Consider the following 20,370-nt stretch of genomic DNA (forward strand, 5'->3'; position numbering starts at 1 on the left):
TGAAAAATATAAACACATAGATCTAAGAATTTCAGTGAACCCCAAGTAGGATAAACATAATGTAAACCATAGCAAAGCACACTGTAATCAAATTCCTGCAAACCAATTATAAACAGAGACTCTTAAAAGCAACCAGAGAAAAATACACATTACATAAGGGGAACAAAGATTGACTGCAGACTTCTTATTAGAAACAATGCAAGCCAGAAAAAAATGAAATCTTTAAAGTACTGGAAAAATAAACTGTCAACATAAAATTCTATATCCTTCAAATATGATGGGGAAATAAAGACAGGAAAACAATAGCCAAGAGAATTTATAACTAGAAACTTGCACTACAATAAATATTGAAAGAAGTTCTTTAGGTGAAACCAAAATAGTACTAGATGGAAACTCAGATCCACTCAAAGGCATGAAAAGTCCCAGAAATGGTAAATCTATGAATAAATGCAAAGCGTTCTTTTCTTCATTTCTTAATTTCTTTAAAAGGCAATTGACAATTTAAATAAAAATAATAACACAGTGTTGTACGGTTTATATTATGTAGAAGTAAAATGTATGCCAATAATAACACAAAGGTTAGGAAGGGGTAATGGGAGAATACTACCGTAAAGTAGATTACATTTATAAGTAAAGTGGTTTAGTAATATTTGGAAATAAACTAAACTAAAGTGCTTATTGTAAACCCTAGATCAATCACTTTTAAAAAATAGAAAAAAAGAGGTGGAGTTAATAACACATCAGTAGTGAAGAAGAAATGGAATACAATTAATCCAAAAGAAGCTAGGGCAAGAGGAAAGAAATAAGTGAGTGTTGTAACGTTGGGCAATGATATTGCTATGAAGAAAATTGTTGGGATGCGATGCTCCATGAACGTTTCCACGTTTGTGCATGATCATGACTTTCTGAGAAAGACTGTTGGCACTTGGATTAAAGAATGTTTGAACGGCAGACAAACTGTACAAGTCAGAGACCTCTGGAGAGATATAGAGACTTTTTCCTTGGATACATTTATTTACGTTCTAGGGATTGTAAACCTAAAGACCTCTCCCTCCTTTCCCCTAAGAGGATTTGTTTACATTACAGAGCAAAAGTCAGTAGGTCATATTCTTCTCCCCCCTCCCTCCCTCCCTCTCTCTCTCTGCCCCATCCCACCCCAGAGGGGAGGAGGAACAGCAGTTGTGTCAGCTGTCCTACATCAACTCCCATAATTCATGATTTAAGGGCTTCTCTCATCATGTCACCCCACAGGGGATTGGGACATGGAGAACGAACACAGTTAAGAGTAATTAAAAGGCTGGATCTGATCCAAAAACCTAGTGTTATTTGTCAGAATGAATGAATGAATACTTTACAAAAATTCAGTTAGGAAGGGGGTATCTCACCTGTAAGGTGGTCTGGGAAGGCCTCTCCAAGGAGGTAACATTTGAACAGAGGTGTGAATGCAAAGCCATGTAAGACCATAACGTGGGAGAAGACCATAACATGCTTGGCTTTACTGGCTCTCCCAATGCCTAGCACTCTTTCTCACACATAAGCAAAATTTAAATAAATAAGGGTCAAGTATATGACACTCTGAAAGGCTGGCCACTTCTGACTAGAGTATTGTTTATCTATTCTATAAATTCAAGAGTAGCTGCATCTTCAGACAAAATGACTTTTTAGCCACAGGCTTGTTAGCTAGGAAAAGATATAAGTTAGAAATCAAAATCAGTTAAGAACCATCTAAAGCATAATTCATGTTTCATTTCCTTAAATAAATCATATGTGTATGTATGCAAATTTAGGGTTAGGCACCACAAAATGAAGTTTTAGCTGCAAGGCTAAGTTCTTTTTACAGAGGTAGAAATAGGTATCACTAGCTTGGTTTGGGAATTACCCCATGCTTGTAAATGTGACATACACAAATGCTGGGAAGAATAGATATGGTTGAAAAATACGGGCAGTAGGAATAATAAATGAGCATAATGAATGTTAACTGGGTGATAACTAATGGTACAATCCCCTGTTACAGGGGTGTACAGTGTCAGAAGCTTACAGCCAGAAGAAGAAAGGATGGAATTCAAAAGCCAAAAAGCAGCATATTCCTTGACTTGGCTGGAGCCAGTATCAGTGTAACCTCTTTGGTCAAATCGCTTCTTATCCGTTTCACCAGGTCATTCCTTCCTTTGATATGAATCATCTCTGAGAATCTGTAACAGGCACATCATTGTCAAGAAGTTAAAAGCAATTGATAAGTTGTTCTGGTAACACCTGTCAGTGAAATAACTCAGAGTACAAAACCCAGGCATTTAAGGAGTTGACAAGTATTATTAAACCTGTTTTGCAAGAGAAGAAGCTGGTTCAAAGAGGGAAAAGCTGTCAAAGGTAATGCAATCTGTAAGTGGCTCAGGCCTCCTTCCTCATACAACCAAACTCTAACTGCATGACCTCTCATGGCCCAGAAGACTGGGGGGCCACCTGAACGTTTATTGGTGCTTCCTTCTGTCCAACTTTAAAATATCATGACATTTTTTAAAAAAAAATTTTTTTTAATAAATAAAATATCATGACATTTTAAAGTTACGAATTTTTTTTAAATTCAAATATATTTCTTATGACTGGTTTTCTCCTTCATTCAGAAATTTACACTATTTAAAAATTTTAAATGGTAGCGACAGTATATTTCTACCAGTACTGCTTCCCTTTTTTTTTTTTTCCTTTGAGCACTTAATTGGTCTGTCTTTGACACCCTACTAAGAGCTCATGTTTGAATTGGGAAGAATTATGGTGATGCTTTCATACAGCGGATGGTGCTTTGTGCAGGTCCTTTCCTCAACCTGACCTTAATTTCATGATTTTAATAAAGAAAAAAAGATAGAAAAGCCTAATTCAAAGTAAATTAGGATCTATAATTCAGAAATGCTTCTGCCCGTTTGTAACTCATGTTCTAGTTGCTCTCCAATTCACTTTCCACTGTTTAATTCATTCACTTTTAAAAAAATAATCAGCAATAAACTATCTTTGAACAGAAAGCAGGGCAATAAGACAAAGGCTTGAGTGCACATCCTCTGTGCTGGACTGTAATGCAGGGAGCAAGAGTGAGCGCCAGGGAAGGGGAGGCCGGGAAGCAGAAGAGCTCATACCAAGATACTTGATGTGTTTAACGGGTTGCCCTGTCCTGCAGAACAGCCCAGAACAGAAACAGAAATCCTGGAGTGAGGAGAGGATGGCCCTGGGCAAGGCTCTGTTAGGCTGCACCTGCAAGAAGCCAGCCGGAGGCAACTGACGGCTAGAAAAAGACGCGGCGAGGCCAGATGAATCTGAAGTAGTCACAAGTGGCTTCCCATAAAACACAAAGATATTCTTGTTGAATACAGTAGGTCCCCTACATACGAACCTTCAAGTTGTGAACTTTCCAAGATGCGAACGTGCGTTCCATCAACGTCAGGCATGAGTGAAATTGCAGCTTACCCTCCGTCTCCTATTGCTGACGATCCTACCATCTCCTACCTCCTCTCCCTCCTCCCGTCAGTTAACTCTTCTTGCCTGTTCACTCAGTGCCAGCCCCTGTATGCCAGCTGTTGTACTGTACTACCATACTTTTCAAGGTACTGTACTGTAAGATTAAAATGTTTTATTTTTTGTGTTTGCTTGTTTTTTATGTATTATTTGTATGAAAAGTATTGTAAACCTATTATTACAGTACAGTACTATATAGCCGATTGTGTTAGTTGGGTACCTAAGCTAAAACTTTGTTGGACTTACGAACAAATTGGACTTACGAATGCGTTCTCGGAACGGAACTCGTTCGTAAGTAGGGGACTTACTGTACTTCCATGCACTTTTGCCCCCCACTCCCATCCTTCTCATGGGTATCTGTCATTAACATTTCATTTCCTGTGCATTTACATATCATATGAGAACATGTATCTTTTTCCTTTTAAGAAACATGAATCAGGTCATACTAATCTCCTTATTCTGTGACATGTGTTTTTCACTCACGTGTTATTAGCATCATGGTTAGGTTTTATCTCATTGTCAGCAAGCTTACTTTGCCCTTAGGAGGTTCATTGGAAAACACTGATTTAACGTTTGTTGAATTAATGTGTGAATGAAGGAATGATAGTATGAGTTCTAGTTACAGTTCTTGCTTATAGAAAGGAATGCTGCCAGTATTGGGAATGCAGTGGGCAAGGTCTTGTAAAACATGGAATTTTTATTGCCAGACAACTGAACAGTCATCCCAGCCTCTTCTCCCTCATTCGTCAACACCTCCACATCTTCAATTCAGAGGAAAGAACGGATACCATACAGGGGAGACATGGAAAAGAGATGTAGGGGTGGAAAAATTATCTTCCCTCTACCTTTCTAAGTTCTTGGCTGAGACCCCTGTAATGAAAAACAGATGAATAAGAGAAAAACAAACAAATTTATTAATGTATCCCTCAGGTATACACGGGAGATACCCAGGGTAAAAATGAATCCCCAAGGTGACTTAGAATTCGCGATTAAATAACATCTTAATAGGGAAGGGGGAGGGGAGTGGTAGGTCTCTTAGGGGAGAGTGAATGATTTTTAGGACAGATGAATGGCCCCTTAGAAGAATAGATGGGAGTTGTGACAGTCTGTGACAATGTCTGTACAGGTGTGGTATTGACTTCTAGTCTCTCCTGTGACAAGAGTCAACCCTCTCTGGTTGACGAAACTCCCAGGAAGGGGATTTATGGCAGTTGAGTTCCTTTGGGAGGATCTGTCCGTAGGCAGATAAGGGGAGTTCGGAGAAAGCCTCTCCCTGCATTTGCTGTTTTTCACGTGCCTACAGTCAAGATAAACAATATACCAAAGCAGCATATTTTGCAGTAGCACGTCCTTCTCCAGTCATATTTTGGAGTAGCATATTCTGCTACCCTTCAGAGATAACAGGAGACTCTTACAAAGGTTCATTCAGTCAGCAAATGGGGATAAGATGGTGCAGACATTGGTCCCTATCCTCACGCAGGGCAAGGCGACAACTCAGGGAGGAAGGAAATAAGAATAGGACGAAGATGTAGAAGGAAAAGAAAATAATAGCGTTCCAAGGAGTGAGGAATTTCAGTGATGGCTAAATTAGTACAGTGCTTGTGTTAATATAAGTTGTTTAGAAATGAGTTTAAATCCCAGCCATCTGCTCCCACATCAAACACATACACGCAGCACCCCTGATTTCACTCCTCCCCCACATACACGTACATCCCGGTAATAATCTGGTGATATATTTTTCATGGTTTCCCACAGTTGATAATAAAAAATACACTCAATTCAAACCAGTGAGTTATGACCCAGATCTAAGTATAAATATAGTGGAAGTCATAAGTTTCTTTAGTGACAGTCTTACTAATTATTTTGGCCTGTTTTTAGCCACATTGGATATTTTTTCTTTTTAAGGTTGCTATGAATGTTGTTTGCAGCAGCATCAATAAGCCAAGAATTCATATAGTTACTCAATCACACAGATTACTCATCATTGCCTGTTCATAACAGAATCCTAAAATGTTTAAGATTTCTGATGCAAATCAAAATCTCATCATCACTTGTCATTGCTAAATTAAATGACAGGATAATAACATTACATTAAAACCATTTTTCTCTTGATTGAGTACCTTTTTCAGAAGTGAACCTTGTAGATGTATATTTTTTCATCAGTACTATAAATGCATTTAGAATCCAAGATAAAAATAGAATTGAAAAGGGGCGGAGTAGAGTGGGATGTTTTCAAATTATTGATGAGTCTCTTTTGAATCTCAAATAACCGTATTTGACAGGGCACTGCTAGGGAATGGAGTAGTTTTGGCCCAATTTATTGAGACTTTTAGAAATACATAAAGGAGGTTCATAGGTCAAACTTCGTTTTTATTGACATGATCATGTGTTTTTGGCATCAGTCGTATGTCATTCCATTGCAGACAGGCTGTTTTCAGTTAGATCACAGCCTAGGTGGGAAATGAATGTAAATTTCTGATCTGCTAAAACAGAGTAGGTTCTCAGTTGAGTTATTGTGAACTTCTCTCTTGGCCTTTCTTTCCTGTCTAAAGCTAATTAACCTCTGGGGCACACCTGCCATCTCTCCATTGGCTCCATCTGGCCCTTGGCCCTCTTTGTGGCCAGTCAACCAGTCCTCATGCCACTTGAGCCGATCTTCTCCACTTGCCCCTATACCCAGAACTCCTTTTCCATTTAAAGTCATGTGTTCTTCAAAGATTTTGTTTCCTCACATCTTCCACCTTCAGTGTTATGAAAATCATATCCTGGAGCAAGTCTTTGACGCTTTTTGCCTCGTTTAATATTATCTTCATTAGACAGTAATGTCAGTAAAAATCCTTAGCACTTGGAGAAGTCAGTGAAGGTATAGACTGAAACAGGATTGGCTATGAGTTGACAATGGTTGAATCTGGGTGATGGGTACATGGGGATAGGGGAAGTCAATATAGCATTTCCTCTAGTTTTATATGTTTGGAATTTTCCATAGTAAAAATTTTAAACTAAACTTAGATCTTTAGAATGCTTTTATTTATATATATATAAAAGAGATGTAGGGGTGGAAAAATAATCTTCCCTCTACCTTTCTAAGTTCTTGGCTGAGACCCCTGTAATGAAAAACAGATGAATAAGAGAAAAACAAAGTTATTAATGTATCCCTCAGGTATACACGGGAGATACCCAGGGAAAAAATGAATCCCCAAGGTGACTTAGAATTCGGGATTAAATAACATCTTAATAGGGAAGGGGGAGGAGACTAGGACTGAAACCTAATCCTGCCATCTAAATACCCCACTCCCACCCCACCCGGAAGGAAACAAATAAGATTCTTTAGTGCCCGGAATTGCAACTTCCCTCTTCTCCTTAGGTCCTGAACAGGACTACCAGAATCCTGGCACACTTCCTGCTTCTTGTAAATGACCAGATAAACCTGTACAGAAATGCACAATAACTTGGTCCCATTTATTAAGTCCCACTGTGAATAAAGTTCTGTGCTGGGCATTGGGAAGGGGGAATATGAAATTACTTCCCTCCAAGAGTTCCCCAAGATGGAAAACAGAGGCGCCCGTGAGCAACCCTGATGCAGTACAGACTCTAAGCGCTGTCATCTGAAGTAGAGCTACAGCAGTATGGCTGTGGGGCAGTGGGGAGGGAAGAGTTTTGTCAAGCAGATGCGTTCTTGACAGTGATGCAAACTACTGAATGTTATCTTCAAGGAAAAGGTAATCTTTCCTGCTTCTGCCTGCAGTTCTGGCTGCTAAGACTAGAGCGCCATCAGATAAACTTCCCTCTGTCTTCTGAAGAGCTTAACTTGACTGCAGTTACCAATGTGCTTTTTTTTTTTTTTTTCTCCTTCTCTTTTAAAATTATGATAGCCTTACTTCTCGTCTGCCAAAAACTGGTGAAACCATCCATGGTCATAAGTTTTTTATTGGCTTTGGAGGGAAAGGTGCCAACCAGTGTGTCCAAGCTGCTAGGCTTGGAGCAAAGACATCTATGGTGTGCAAGGTAAGTGTAAAGTATGGTGGAGAGGGTTCTAGAGGCGAGAACCCGGTTTAAGACATGAGCTCATATTTTTAAACTATTTTAAAGTGAACAATTCAGTGGCATTTAGTACATTCACAATGTTGTACAACCACCATTTCTATCTAGTTCCAGAACATTTCCATCATTCCAAAGTAAAAACTCCTTGCCCATTAAGCAGTTTCTCCCCATTCCCCCCCTCCCCTCAGCCCCTGGCAACCACCAATCTGCCTTCTGTCTCTATGGATTTATCTATTCTGGATATTTCCTATAAATGGAATTATATGATATGTGACATTTTGTGTCTGGCTTCTTTCACTTAGCATAATGTTTTCAAGGTTCATCTACCTTATAGCATGTATTAGTACTTTATTCCTTTTGTGGCTGAATAATATTCCATTGTATATACCACAATTTGTTTATCCATTTATGTGCTGATGGGCGGTTCCCACCTTTTGGCTGTTGTGAACAGTGCTGCTATAAACAAGTACATGTACATGCATGTTTAAGTATCTGTATGAGTCTTTGAGAGGTTCGTGTTTTTTTTAATTTATTTATTTTTATTTTTATTTATTTTTGGCTGTATTGGGTCTTCGTCACTGCACGCAGGCTTTCTCTAGTTGCAGCGAGCGGGGGCTACTCTTCGTTGCGGTGCACAGGCTTCTCATTGCGGTGGCTTCACTTGTTGCAGTGCACAGGCTCTAGGCACGCGGGCTTCAGTAGTTGTGGCTCGCGGGCTCTAGAGCACAGGCTCAGCAGTTGTGGTCACGGGCTTAGTTGCTCCACGGCATGTGGGATATTCCCAGACTAGGGATCGAACCCATATCCCCTGCATTGGCAGGCAGATCCTTAACCACTGCGCCACCGGGGAAGCCCACGTTCGTTGTTTTTAAAGATTTAAATAGGAGAGAGTAATCTTCCATGTCCTTCATATTAGTTTCTACCTCACTGAATCCTCTGGGAAGTAGCAGTCCTCAAATAACTTAATGCTGCATTCCCTGAATTTAATGAGTTTATAACTGGAGTGTAAGAAGTGAGGGGAATTAGCCTACTCCAGTGGGTTTCTGTGGTCCAGCTTCTAAACAACAGCATAAATCATCCTGTTTTTAGCAGGTTTCACTCCAGCAACACAGCTCTTGGAAACTTGGTCTAATAACTGATGATTTACTCATCTCTAAGCTATTTTCTTCTAATGCTGTATCTTGGATCAGAAAGGAATCTGGGGGACTTCCCTGGTGGTGCAGTGGTTAAGAATCCACCTGCCAATGCAGGGTACACAGGTTCCGTCCCTGGTCCAGGAAGATCCCACATGCCGTGGAGCAACAAAGCCCGTGCACCACAACTGCTGAGCCCACACACCGTAAAGCCCGCGAGCCACAACTACTGAGCCCGCATGCCTTCTATTCCTCTCACATCCACTCCTATGGTTTCGTGATTCATTTCCCAAGTTCAGTTTCACAATTCAAATATTTCTATTTTGCATTTTGGGAAATGTTCGAGTAAGGAGGCTGATTAAACAGAGGTGCTATTTGTTTTATTCTGGTCTGTGTATGATGGTTATTTGAGCACCTGTACAATTTTGAAAGTTCTTTATATCTACTGTGACTGATTTAGTCGTCTGTTGTTTAGCCCCACAGTGGAATTTAGCCTGGGTGTCTATACAGAAAGGACATGGAAACATGGCTTCAGCTAAAACCTATACAAGGTTACTTTGCTTAGATACCCTGGGACCTTTAGACATGGATTTATTTAAGCTTAAACAAATTGCATCGTATTCTTAGACTTCTTAAAAAGAAAAATATCTTTTATAATGAGTTATTGTTATCCATTAATCATAATATTTCATTCAATTATGAAGTATATTTTTATTTAGCAAATTAGCCAAACTGCCTTATAGCAGGTTTCCTAAAGATAACAAATTCCAAGTCGAAAACCAAAATCATGAAATTACTCAAGATAAAAATGAACAGATGGAGCAAAAGAAAAACAGGTAGAAAATTTTCTTAGCAACCTTAACTTACTACTGCCCTGCAACAAGCTCAGACTCGAGCTCTGATGGAGGAGCACTGGCACAGGCACAACATCTGATACCGAGCTAAGGGGAAATATTTGTCAGGACATTGTGATGAGGGCTATTCAGCAAGAATCCATCGAGATGCGTACAGTGACACGTGTAATGAAAACCTTCAAGTAGTTAAGAGTTGTGTAGTCAGTACTCAACTGAGTCACGGGCCAAGGCCACAGTCCGAGGATCACAGGGAGCCCCACCCTCCCTATCCCACCCCGCTAGGTGGTCACAGAGCATCAAGCTGATCTCGCTGTGCTATGCAGCAGCTTCCCACTAGCTATCTGTTTTACATTTGGTAGTGTACATATGTCAGTGCTACTCTCTCACATAGTAAAGGACTTTTTAAATAGGACTCAGATCTCCATTGCTTTTTGTCCCCGTTTCAATACAATAAATATTGTAACCCTGGGCATAGATATGCTCCCAGTTGGCTATATTGTCCTTATGAAAGGAATAAGATACATGGTTATGTATATATATACATATATATGTGTGTGTATGCATATATATATATATATATATATATTTTTTTTTTTTTTTTTTTTTTTTGGCCGCACCAGGCAGCTTGTGGGATCTTAGTTCCCCACCCAGGGATCGAACCCACACCCTCGGCAGTGAAAGCGTGGAGTCCTAACCACTGTACCACCAGGGAATTCCCAAGATACATGGTTATATTAAACAGCATTATTTACACCAAACCATTAATGGAGCTGTTATGTTTTTATTAAAATAATAATAGTAATACAGTCTCATTTTTTAAATAATGCACCCACCTGCTTGCTTCCATGATCAATTGCTTTTCTGTTGAAGATAGGCGGCAACAGGAAGAATTAGAAGCGTCTGGGAGAACTAGATGGGCAGGAAAGTAGTTTATAAGATTGACTCCAAGCAGCAGTAGCCCTGCCCCTACCCCAAGAGAAGCAGCCATAGTAGCAGCAGTACAGCCATGATGATGATGATGATGATGATGACACCAAGTCATATTACTTAATCCTTTAAAGTTTTCAATGTCCTTTCATGCGTATTATTTTATTTTACCCGCGCAGCAAACTGGCTGGGTCTCTCCAGATAAGGAAACTGAAGCCTATAGACGGTTAAAGTGGCTTGCCCCAGATCACACAGCTAATGTGAAAGGGCTTCTGACTTCCATGACACAAATGAAAATATTGTCTTCCTATTCTTAGGCTTTTTTCACTACTTTTACTTTGTAATGTATCACTACAACCTCCATGCGAAGTTAATGGAGCTAGAGTCGACTTCTTCTAATCCTCAACAGTGTTGCTATTTTTCCATTTATTTTTGACAAGAGAATACCAAAGAAGGCAAAAACAAAGGATTTTATTCCACTTCTCATGTAGAACTTAGAAGGCCAGCCAACAGATTTGCCAGGAAATCACTATTAGAATAAATCTGGAACCATAACAATCACTGAGGGATGTAGTCAATCAGGTAATTCTCTGGACAGGAAGAAGACAGGTAGCTACTGAAGCCTCTAAAATACAGCTGCAGCAAGCCTGCAAAAGCTTTCACACCCTGAGCATGAAATCCCTTCCTAATTAGGCCTCTGATGCACATGATATTCCACCTGGTGTTATAGTTGTGTCTCCATGTCTTATTTTCCCTCCAATATTATCAGTTTCTTGAGGGCAAAACTCCATGTTTTGGTTTCTTCCTCCCCTCCAACAATTCTTCCAAATCCTGGCACTTTCTAATATTTGTAATATCAGCACCATTTATCAAGCCTGCCCTTGGTATTCACCTTAAACAGATTTTGCCTGTATAAAACTGATAGGGGGGCTTCCCTGGTGGCGCAGTGGTTGAGAATCTCCCTGCCAATGCAGGGGACACGGGTTCGAGCCCTGGTCTGGGAATATCCCACATGCCGCGGAGCAGCTAGGCCCGTGAGCCACAGCTACTGAGCCTGCACGTCTGGAGTCTGTGCTCCACAAGAGAGGCCGCGACAGTGAGAGGCCCGCGCACCGCGATGAAGAGTGGCCCCCACTCGCCACAACTGGAGAAAGCCCTCGCACAGAAACGAAGACCCAACACACCCAAAAAATTAATTAATTAATTAATTTAAAAAGAAAAAACTGATAGGGAAGGGTAGAGAAGTTCCTTTGCTCTAATTTGTATCAGGCTCCACATGCCTAGGGATGGCCTTTCTTAATTCCTACAGCATTCTTACAATGATACTTTCCCAACTATACAACACTTTTGATTACCCATGGGAGAGAGTTAAATAATGTAAATAAAATTTTTTTTTTAAAAAGATGAGATAACAAAGATTTTGTTTTCTGGTATGAGTCTTTGACCTAAGAAACAGGATGCCTTGGCTCTTACCTGGTAGAAAATGGCCAGCCTTCTATAAAGGAAACCTTTAGTCGATGACCTCCTTCTACCAGGGGACTCTCCCCACAGCAACCCTCTGTACTTCATTGTAGAGATAGAAATTCTGCTAATAACAACTTATATGTTATTTGAGATTATTGTCTAATCAGCATTTCCACCAGAAAAGGAGCACAGGGAAAAGTGTTCCTCGAGGAAGAAGGCATCAGAGGTGGCATTTAAATCAGAGGTCAGCAAACTATGTCCCATGGGGCAAATCTTGGTCACCATGTACTTTTGTAAGTAAAGTTTTATTGGAACACAGCCATACCCATTTGTTTACAGATTGTCTTTGGCTGTTTTCACACTACAATAGCAGAGCTGAATAGGTGCAGGAGAGACCATCTGGCCTGCAATGTCTAAATCATTACTACCTATCTGGCCCTTGACAGAAAACATTTTCTGACCCTTAACCTAGACAGTCTAAAAGCTTACCAGGAAATGTTATCATCACTCATTGAGGTTCTTGATCAAGTAAACCTCTAGGTTTCTTTCTGTTGATATGTCCAAAGAGGAGCAGAATATACCAGGAGTGCTGAGACCTAGATAGAGACGTTATCCACTGACAAAGTGCTCATCTGCAGGACAGAAAAATAGAAGTATAGTTCAGGTGTGGCAAGCCTAAAAGCCTATGGGGCCAAACAGGTAACATACATTGCAGTAGGCCAGGTGGGGGCTATGGTGAACTAGAGAGCATGTGCTCACTAATGAGACAGGTTCAGCTCTGTTGTCTTGTAAGAATGTAGGCCTAGTGTTTACCAGGACCTCTAAATTTTCAGGACTTCCCAGAAACGTGTTTGTTTTTGTGGAGTCTCCTGATATTTAAATGGTGACAAGCTGGTTAAAAGTAAAAATAGGAAGAGATCCACACAAAAACCTGCACATGGATGTTTATAGCAGCTTAATTCACAATTGCCAAAACTTGGAAGCAACCAAGATGTCCTTCAGTGGGTGAATGGGGAAATAAACTGGTACATCCATGCCATGGAATATCATTCAGCACTAAAAAGAAATGAGTAATCAGGCCACAAAAAGACATGGAGGAACCTTAGATGCATATTACTAAGTGAAAGAAGCCATTCTGAAAAGGCTACATGGTGTATGATTCCAATTATATGGCATTCTGGAAAAGACAAAACTATGGAGACAGTGGAAAGATCAGTGGTTTCCAGGGGCTAAGAGGAGGGAGGGATGAATAGGCAGAGCACGGAGGATTTTTAGGGCAGTGAAACTATTCTGTATGAGACTATAATGGTGGATACATGTCTATACGTTTGTCAAAACCCAAAGAATGTACAATCCCAGAGTAGACCCAGATGTAAGTATGGAGTTTGTGTGATAATGATGTGTCAATATAGATTCATTGATTGTAAAAAATGTGCAACCCTTATCATGTTGTCTGTGAATGAAAGAGTCCAAAGGAAAAATCGAAGTATCATTACCAGAATGGATGCTAGGATGCAAAACAACAGAATTCCACTACACCAACTTACCCAAGTTAGCTAGGACTTTTTAAATTCCCTCCTGTTTGCCCCATGTCAGGGTCAGTGGAGAAGATAAGAAGATTCTAAAACACCAGGCAGGTCATTACAAAGATGCCTTCATTTATACTGAAGTATGAACAGCTGAGATTCTTCATAAATATTGAGGGTTGTTGATGGTGGACAGCTCTGTCTCAATGGCAATTTCCATATGAAAAGATCAAAATGAGAGTGAAGCTGCAGAACTTGTGACAGTCACTAAATGTTTCACGTTTTAGGCAGGATACAAATGGAACATTAATATATAACAATTCTTTGGGCTGAAATCAAGTATAGCATCTTACATTAAGAAGATTAATTAGTTAATGTTTACAAAGTACCATGCAGATATGCCCTTTTAAAATGCTAAGTATTCTAAAAACTACATTTGTAGCATTTTACTAAATGTAAAAAATCTAACGTTCATCATTTCTTTGGTACAGGTTGGCAAAGATTCCTTTGGCAATGATTATATAGAAAACTTGAAACAGAATGGTATTTCTACAGGTAAAATTTCATCTTTCTTTAAGTTAGTTTTTATAACTTTCTTCTGGAATCTGGTTACAAGTTGAAAATACAATAGAATTATTAGATCCTCCCCTGGTGGCCAGAGAATTTTTATGCACAACTTTGTCTAGTCTTGCTTAAATATCCTTTGGTTAATTCTTTCATGTACGTTTCTCCAGACAGGAATAAAATGATAGGAGGTTACAAGCGTTCATCTCATAGAAATGTTTCAAAAGTAGGTGACAAGAGAAAACAGGTGCTGCATTCACAAAAGATATCTTAAGAAAAGTCATTGAATGTCATAGCTGGAAATGATCTTAGAAACCACTGATGCTGATACCATCATTTCACAAAAGAGAAAACTGAAGGCCAGATTGGTTCTGAATTTGTCCAAGAGCACACAGTTAGCTGGAGCCAGAGCCAGGACTAGAGTGCAGGTCTTTGGCTCCAGTTCAAGGCTCTTTGCTGCTGCCAAAGGCTGCCTGATCAACATTTCCATTTACACGCCAGACCATAGTTCTTGATGAGATGCGAAGCTTATGAAAATGAAGAAAGTTAAACAATTTCATTTTATGAGTCTGACCTTTAGTCTTTCATCTCAAGTCTGTCATTTCTTTCACTGAAGAAAAGAAATATGGTGGTCTAGAAAAATGCATATGTGTGCAACTGTGAATAATCTGAAGGCATCGGAAGCGGGGGTGGTTTGCTGGGTTGCCACTAATGTAGAAAAAAGGCGCAACTAAGTGTGAAGACTTGTATTTTCCTCATTGTATAGGTGATGGGTATAAATTAGCACTAATTACTTATTTCTTTTTTATCATTCCAGATGGTTAAAGGTTAAAAAGTTTTTCCAAGGATTAGTGGTGCATTGAAATTGTTAAAACAGATTATCCTTGCCAGGCTGTACATACGTGACTGTGATTTCCTTTTTCTTTTAGAATTTACATATCAGACTAAAGATGCTGCAACAGGAACTGCTTCTATAATTGTCAGTAATGAAGGTATGTGTTTCACATATTGGAGTATCATTTCCAGAACTAGAGCAGAAGCATCAATTTTTACCCTATTCCTGTGGATCTCTTACCATAACCACCACTCCAAGTTCTAATGTGTGGTCTTTCCAATCTAAATATATATGTTGCCCTTTACTTACACTTCCCTAGTTGATCATTCAAATACAAAATTGTCCATCCAATACATATGAAGTGGTATAGTTGCCTCAAAATTATACTTATATTCTGTAGCATCCCATTACCCTTCATGTGAACCCAGAACTGATATTTCTCTCTAAAAGTAGTTAAGTATTCATCTGTCATTTCAGTTACACTAAGTAAATAAATGTAAATATATGGGTGCAAAAGAAAGTTGATGAATCATATTTATAGAATATTTACTGAGCAAATGGCAGCAACCAATTACTTCTAACTTATTGTTAGTGTTCAATTTTGTCTGCTCTTTAAACAGCAACCAAATCTCAAAAGTCTATATATACAACTATGCCTGTCACAAGGCCTTGCAATAGTTGAAACATTTGTCTTTTAAAAACAGTAACTTCCAGGACTTCTCTGGTGGCGCAGTGGTTAAGAATCCGCCTGCCGGGCTTCCGTGATGGCGCAGTGGTTGAGAATCTGCCTGCCAGTGCAGGGGACACGGGTTCGAGCCCTGGTCTGGGAAGATCCCACATGCCGCGGAGCGACTAGGCCCGTGAGCCACAACTACTGAGCCTGCGCGTCTGGAGCCTGTGCTCCGCAACAAGAGAGGCCGCGATAGTGAGAGGCCCGCGCACCACGATGAAGAGTGGGCCTCCACTTGCCGCAACTGGAGAAAGCCCTCGCACAGAAACGAAGACCCAACACAGCCATAAATAAATAAATAAATAAATAAATAAATAAATAAATAAATAAATAAAAATTAAATTAAATTAAATTAAAAAAAAAAAAAAAGAATCCAATGCAGGGGACACAGGTTCGTTCCCTGGTCCGGGAAGATCCCACATGCCGCGGAGCAACTAAGCCCGTGCACCACAACTACTGAGCCCGCGTGCCTAGAGTCCGTGCTCCGCAACAAGAGAAGCCACCACAATGAGAAGCCCGAGCACCGCAACTAGAGAAAGCCCACGCGCAGCAACAAAGACCCAACACAGCCAAAAATAAATTTATGGGGGGAAAAATCCCAGTAACTACCCTTTACCCTCGAGTAAGCTTTTCATAATTGCTGCCAACTATTTTAAGTATAAAAACAGCTACATAAGATTTTTTTAAATCAGAATTAACATTCAGAAGGACCGAGCATTTCATGGAGCACCTAGGACAGAAGAACCTACTGCTTTGTGAGAAGTTAGAGTGCATTGTTTTAAATTAGGATTTGTCACAATATGTCTTTTATTTATAATGCAGTTTCACAAAATCATTTATCATGAAGTTATGGTATTTTTAGTTCTACTTTAGTGATCTCAAAGTTGCAATAACAACCCCCCAAAAAATATATTCCACTTAAAGACAGTAGACAAAAGATTTCATTCTAACAACCGTCTGTGTCCATTATTTTAAGCTACATTTAAGTAATTATTGCTGCTAACAGCAGCTCATTCCCTGTCTTAAACTTTAACTCTTTTTTGTGTTCTAGGGATATCGAGTTCTGTTTCTTCCTTATCTGTGTAACAAAATACTGCATTTTCCGTGCAAAGATATTTAATATTGTATTTGGGGTGCCTGTTATGGTAGACTTTGTCTGGTTTCTAGTGTATGGTAATGCCCTCGAGAGTATAGATTGTAGTAGAAGAGCTAACACAAATACCCAGAGAGACAACAATCAGCATCTTTAAATGAAGGGATGAGTAGCGGTTTTGACAAGTTTAATTTGAGGCATGAACGAGCTAGCCATATGGCAGTGTCCACCAGACAGCTTTCGTCTTGGGCTTTGTCACTCATCAGCCAAGGCCAGGCCAGAAATGTCTATTCAGGAGTCAGCAACACAGAGCAGCAGTTGACTGGAGCAGAGAGAATGAGGTCACTGAAGGAGAACGGCAAGGAGGTATGCTGTCTTTCAGTGTGCGGGTACTTTGAATTTTTCCAGTACTGAGATAGGGTTTATGCTGAACCATCCCCACTTTATTAAGTCCTCCTTGGCCAACAAACACATCTGTGGTAAGATGATAGGCCAGCATGTGTTCTGCGGTCAGAGGTAATTTTAGGTCACGTCTATACAAGATCAGCACAAGCAGCCTAGAGCACAGAAAAGACTGATGCAACTCATCCCTCTAGGTCAGGCTGTCCTATAGAATATAATGCAAGCCATGTCCATAATTTTACATTTTCCATTAGCCACATTTTAAAAAGTAAAAAGGAACTGGTAAAATTAATCTTAATATATTCACTTAATATATTCACTTAACTCAATATATCCAAAATATTGTCCTTTCAACATGAAATCAAAATGTTCTTTAAAATTAATGAGGGACTTCCCTGGTGGTGCAGTGGTTAAGAATCCGCCCGCTAATGTAGGGGACACGGGTTCGAGCCCTGGTCCAGGAAGATCCCACATGCCGCAGAGCAACTAAGCCTGTGCACTACAACTACTGAGCCTGCGCTCTAGAGCCTGCGAGCCACAACTACTGAAGCCTGCACACCACAACTGCTGAAGCCCACGCACCTAGAGCCCGTGCTCCACAGCAAGAGAAGCCACTGCAATGAGAAGCCCACACACCGCAACAAAGAGTAGCCCCCGCTCACCACAACTAGAGAAAGCCCATGTGCAGCAACGAAGACCCAATGCAACCAAAAATAACTTAATTAATAAATTTAAATAAATAAATACATAAAATTAATGAGATATTTTACCTTCTTTTCTTACAACTCAGTCTTTGAAATCTGCTATGTATTGTACGATTGAAGCACATCGCAGTCTAGACAAGCCACATTTCAAGTGCTCAGTCGCCACATGTGGCTTGTGCTCATGACCACCATATTGGACAGCACAGTTCCTGAGAGTTCACCTGACAGAGAAAATGCACCACCACTCCTCCCTCACTTGCGTGGGATTGTAGAGAGTGGGTCCAAGTGATAAGCATACAAGATTCCTTAGTCCTGCTTCTGTTTGATCTAGTACAGTATAGGCCAAAAATCACTCTCTCCCTACCTTAAGTTATCTTGTATAGTTTTTCATGTTTGATATCATAAAATGTGTTTTGATTTACAAAATCACTTTTCTGAATACCCTGGGGTACACACATGAACTGACTGCATGCTAAAGAGCATTAGTTTTTAGCATTAAGCAAGCTGATTCCTGTTTATACTCATCATTATGACCTCTGTCATTTAGGATTCAGAATCTTTACCACATATATTGTACCAGCCATTTCCCATAAGAGAAAATTTTTAAGTATGTTATATATAATTCATCAGCTAATATTCTTTGTAAATATATAAGAATATTGATAAGGGAAATCTTTTTTAGATTTTGCTCAAGATGATCAGAATAATGTGATTCCTACAGAGATGTAAAGGAAGATCCATTAGGAATATGAAATTTAACCTGAATGGCTTAGAAATGCTAGAATTAATACTTACAACACATTTTATAGATAATGACTTTCTAAGGGTGATTGTAACATTGCAGGATGTCGTTGCTTGGTTTTGCTTGATTTTTAGTATAAACATGTAAAAATTCTTTATAGGCCAGAATATCATCGTTATAGTGGCTGGAGCAAATTTACTTTTGAATACTGAAGACCTGAGGGAAGCAGCCAGTGCCATTAGCAGAGCCAAAGTAATGATCTGCCAGCTAGAAGTAACTCCAGCAGCTTCTTTGGAAGCCCTGAGAATAGCCCACAGCAGTGGAGGTAATTCTACACATTTGTCCTTCTTTCTGTAAAAGCTTTTATCACTGTCTCAGTGAAAGTTAACCTTTCAAGTTAAGCAAAGCCATACTTCTTCTGCAGTAAAATATTCTTTCTCCCATCTGTGAGATTCACTGTCTTCCTGTAGTTCTCAATAATGTTAGAAAACCTTAAATATAGTGAAAAAATAACATGAGTAGCATTTCTGATATTCTGAAATACAAATCTCCAATCTAGTTAGCAGAAATAATTCAAGTAGTAACTAGAATCTTTGAAGCAGCCCATTGTCCAAGATACACTCTAAGTAGTAGAATGAGTTCCATTCTGACAACCAGAGGTTAAGCTGCAGGTCATGTATAATCACTGCCCAGGTACATTTGGATAAACATCTCAAGGAACTGAAGATTTGTTCTTTCTCCTTTTTGTAAAACTTTATTGTCTTTTCTATAAACAACAAAAGATTATTTATATGTAATATTTTCTGTGTTGTCAGTGTCCTTTAAGCGACTCTTTTTGTTTTGTTTGATCTTTGACTTTGGAAATTTTCAAACACACAAAAGCAGGCAGAATTGTATAAGGAAACCTATCACCCAGCTTCAACAGTCATCGACTTGTGGCTAATCTTGATTCATCTGTTCTCCCACCCACTCCCCTTCTCTCAACCCCAGCACATAACCAACTTTTTAAAACTCCAGATAGTTTCTTTCTGTTTGCTTCTTTTTTACCACTGACTAGTGGGGAAAGCGTCTTCTGAGTTAGAATCCCATTTCTGTTCCTTGTTAGCTTTGTGGTCTTAGCAGAATTATCTGAGTTTTCTGAGCCTTGTCTGTTAAATGCATACAGAAATACTCCCCTACAGAATTGGTCTAAGAATGAAATAAACTATGATGCCAAGTATGGTGTAGTACTTCTCAGTAAACACCAGTTTTCTTTTCTCTTTCACTTCTCTCTTTAAATTAAAATTAGGATAATATCCTGATCTCAGCACCCTTTGGTCAAAAAAATCAAAATAAAAAGTAGACACTCTAAGACAGTGGCTTCTCCTTGATATTGTGGCCATAGTTCTGTGAATTATACTAAGAAGAAAATAGGGAGAGAACCACATTGACTTTTCCAGATAAAACTTTCTCATCAAGACACAAAACCAAAAAAAAGAAGAAGAAAAAGAACAGTAAGTGTGTGTATGTATCTGTGTGTTTATATAAGTGATTCTCTCAAAGTGTATAGTGTTCTACATAGCAATAAATGGAAAATAAGTTACTGAAATGATTTTGTGGAGAATTTTAAAATGTATGTCCTGATTTAACAAATTTCCTCTTGGCAAAACAACATGCTGTGGCAAATTCTCACTGACATTTAATGTATTTTTAATGGACTCGAAGCTGTCAGAAAGAATTTTAAGCCAAAACCCATTTGGTTACATTTTCTCAGGGTGTCACAGATAAAGTCTAAGGCTTATGGTGAGCATTCTCTGCACTGACTGCGCTCATCGTAATCAGGTGGTGTGAGTACACCGTGCCACTTCATTCATG

At 39.4% G+C, this 20,370-nt stretch overlaps 1 protein-coding gene and 1 long non-coding RNA gene across 10 annotated transcripts in view; one reads left to right on the top strand and one right to left on the bottom strand.

The window, feature by feature from the left end:
- LOC309644330 overlaps positions 1–19,798 on the bottom strand; it is a 38,039-nt gene extending 18,241 nt beyond the window's left edge. For 3 of the 6 annotated variants that reach the window (XR_014254370.1, XR_014254371.1, XR_014254372.1), the window contains exon 1: positions 10,363–13,931. This is a non-coding gene — a long non-coding RNA (uncharacterized lncRNA). Of the gene's footprint in view, positions 1–10,362; positions 13,932–18,929 lie in introns of those variants that run through there. The other 3 variants (XR_014254367.1, XR_014254368.1, XR_014254369.1) reach the window with 3 other exon arrangements.
- The window catches only part of RBKS (ribokinase), an 84,812-nt gene that overhangs the window by 18,602 nt on the left and 45,840 nt on the right, over positions 1–20,370 (top strand). For all 4 annotated transcript variants that reach the window (XM_082427978.1, XM_082427976.1, XM_082427979.1 and 1 more), the window contains exons 2-5: positions 7,374–7,506; positions 13,938–14,001; positions 14,940–15,002; positions 18,677–18,841. In XM_082427978.1, the coding sequence (XP_082284104.1) occupies positions 7,374–7,506; positions 13,938–14,001; positions 14,940–15,002; positions 18,677–18,841 (425 nt within the window). The remainder of the gene's footprint in view (positions 1–7,373; positions 7,507–13,937; positions 14,002–14,939; positions 15,003–18,676; positions 18,842–20,370) is intronic.

The sequence above is a fragment of the Balaenoptera physalus genome (genome assembly GCF_965194825.1).
Source record: "Balaenoptera physalus genome assembly, chromosome: 15".
Taxonomy (NCBI): Eukaryota; Metazoa; Chordata; class Mammalia; order Artiodactyla; family Balaenopteridae; genus Balaenoptera; species Balaenoptera physalus.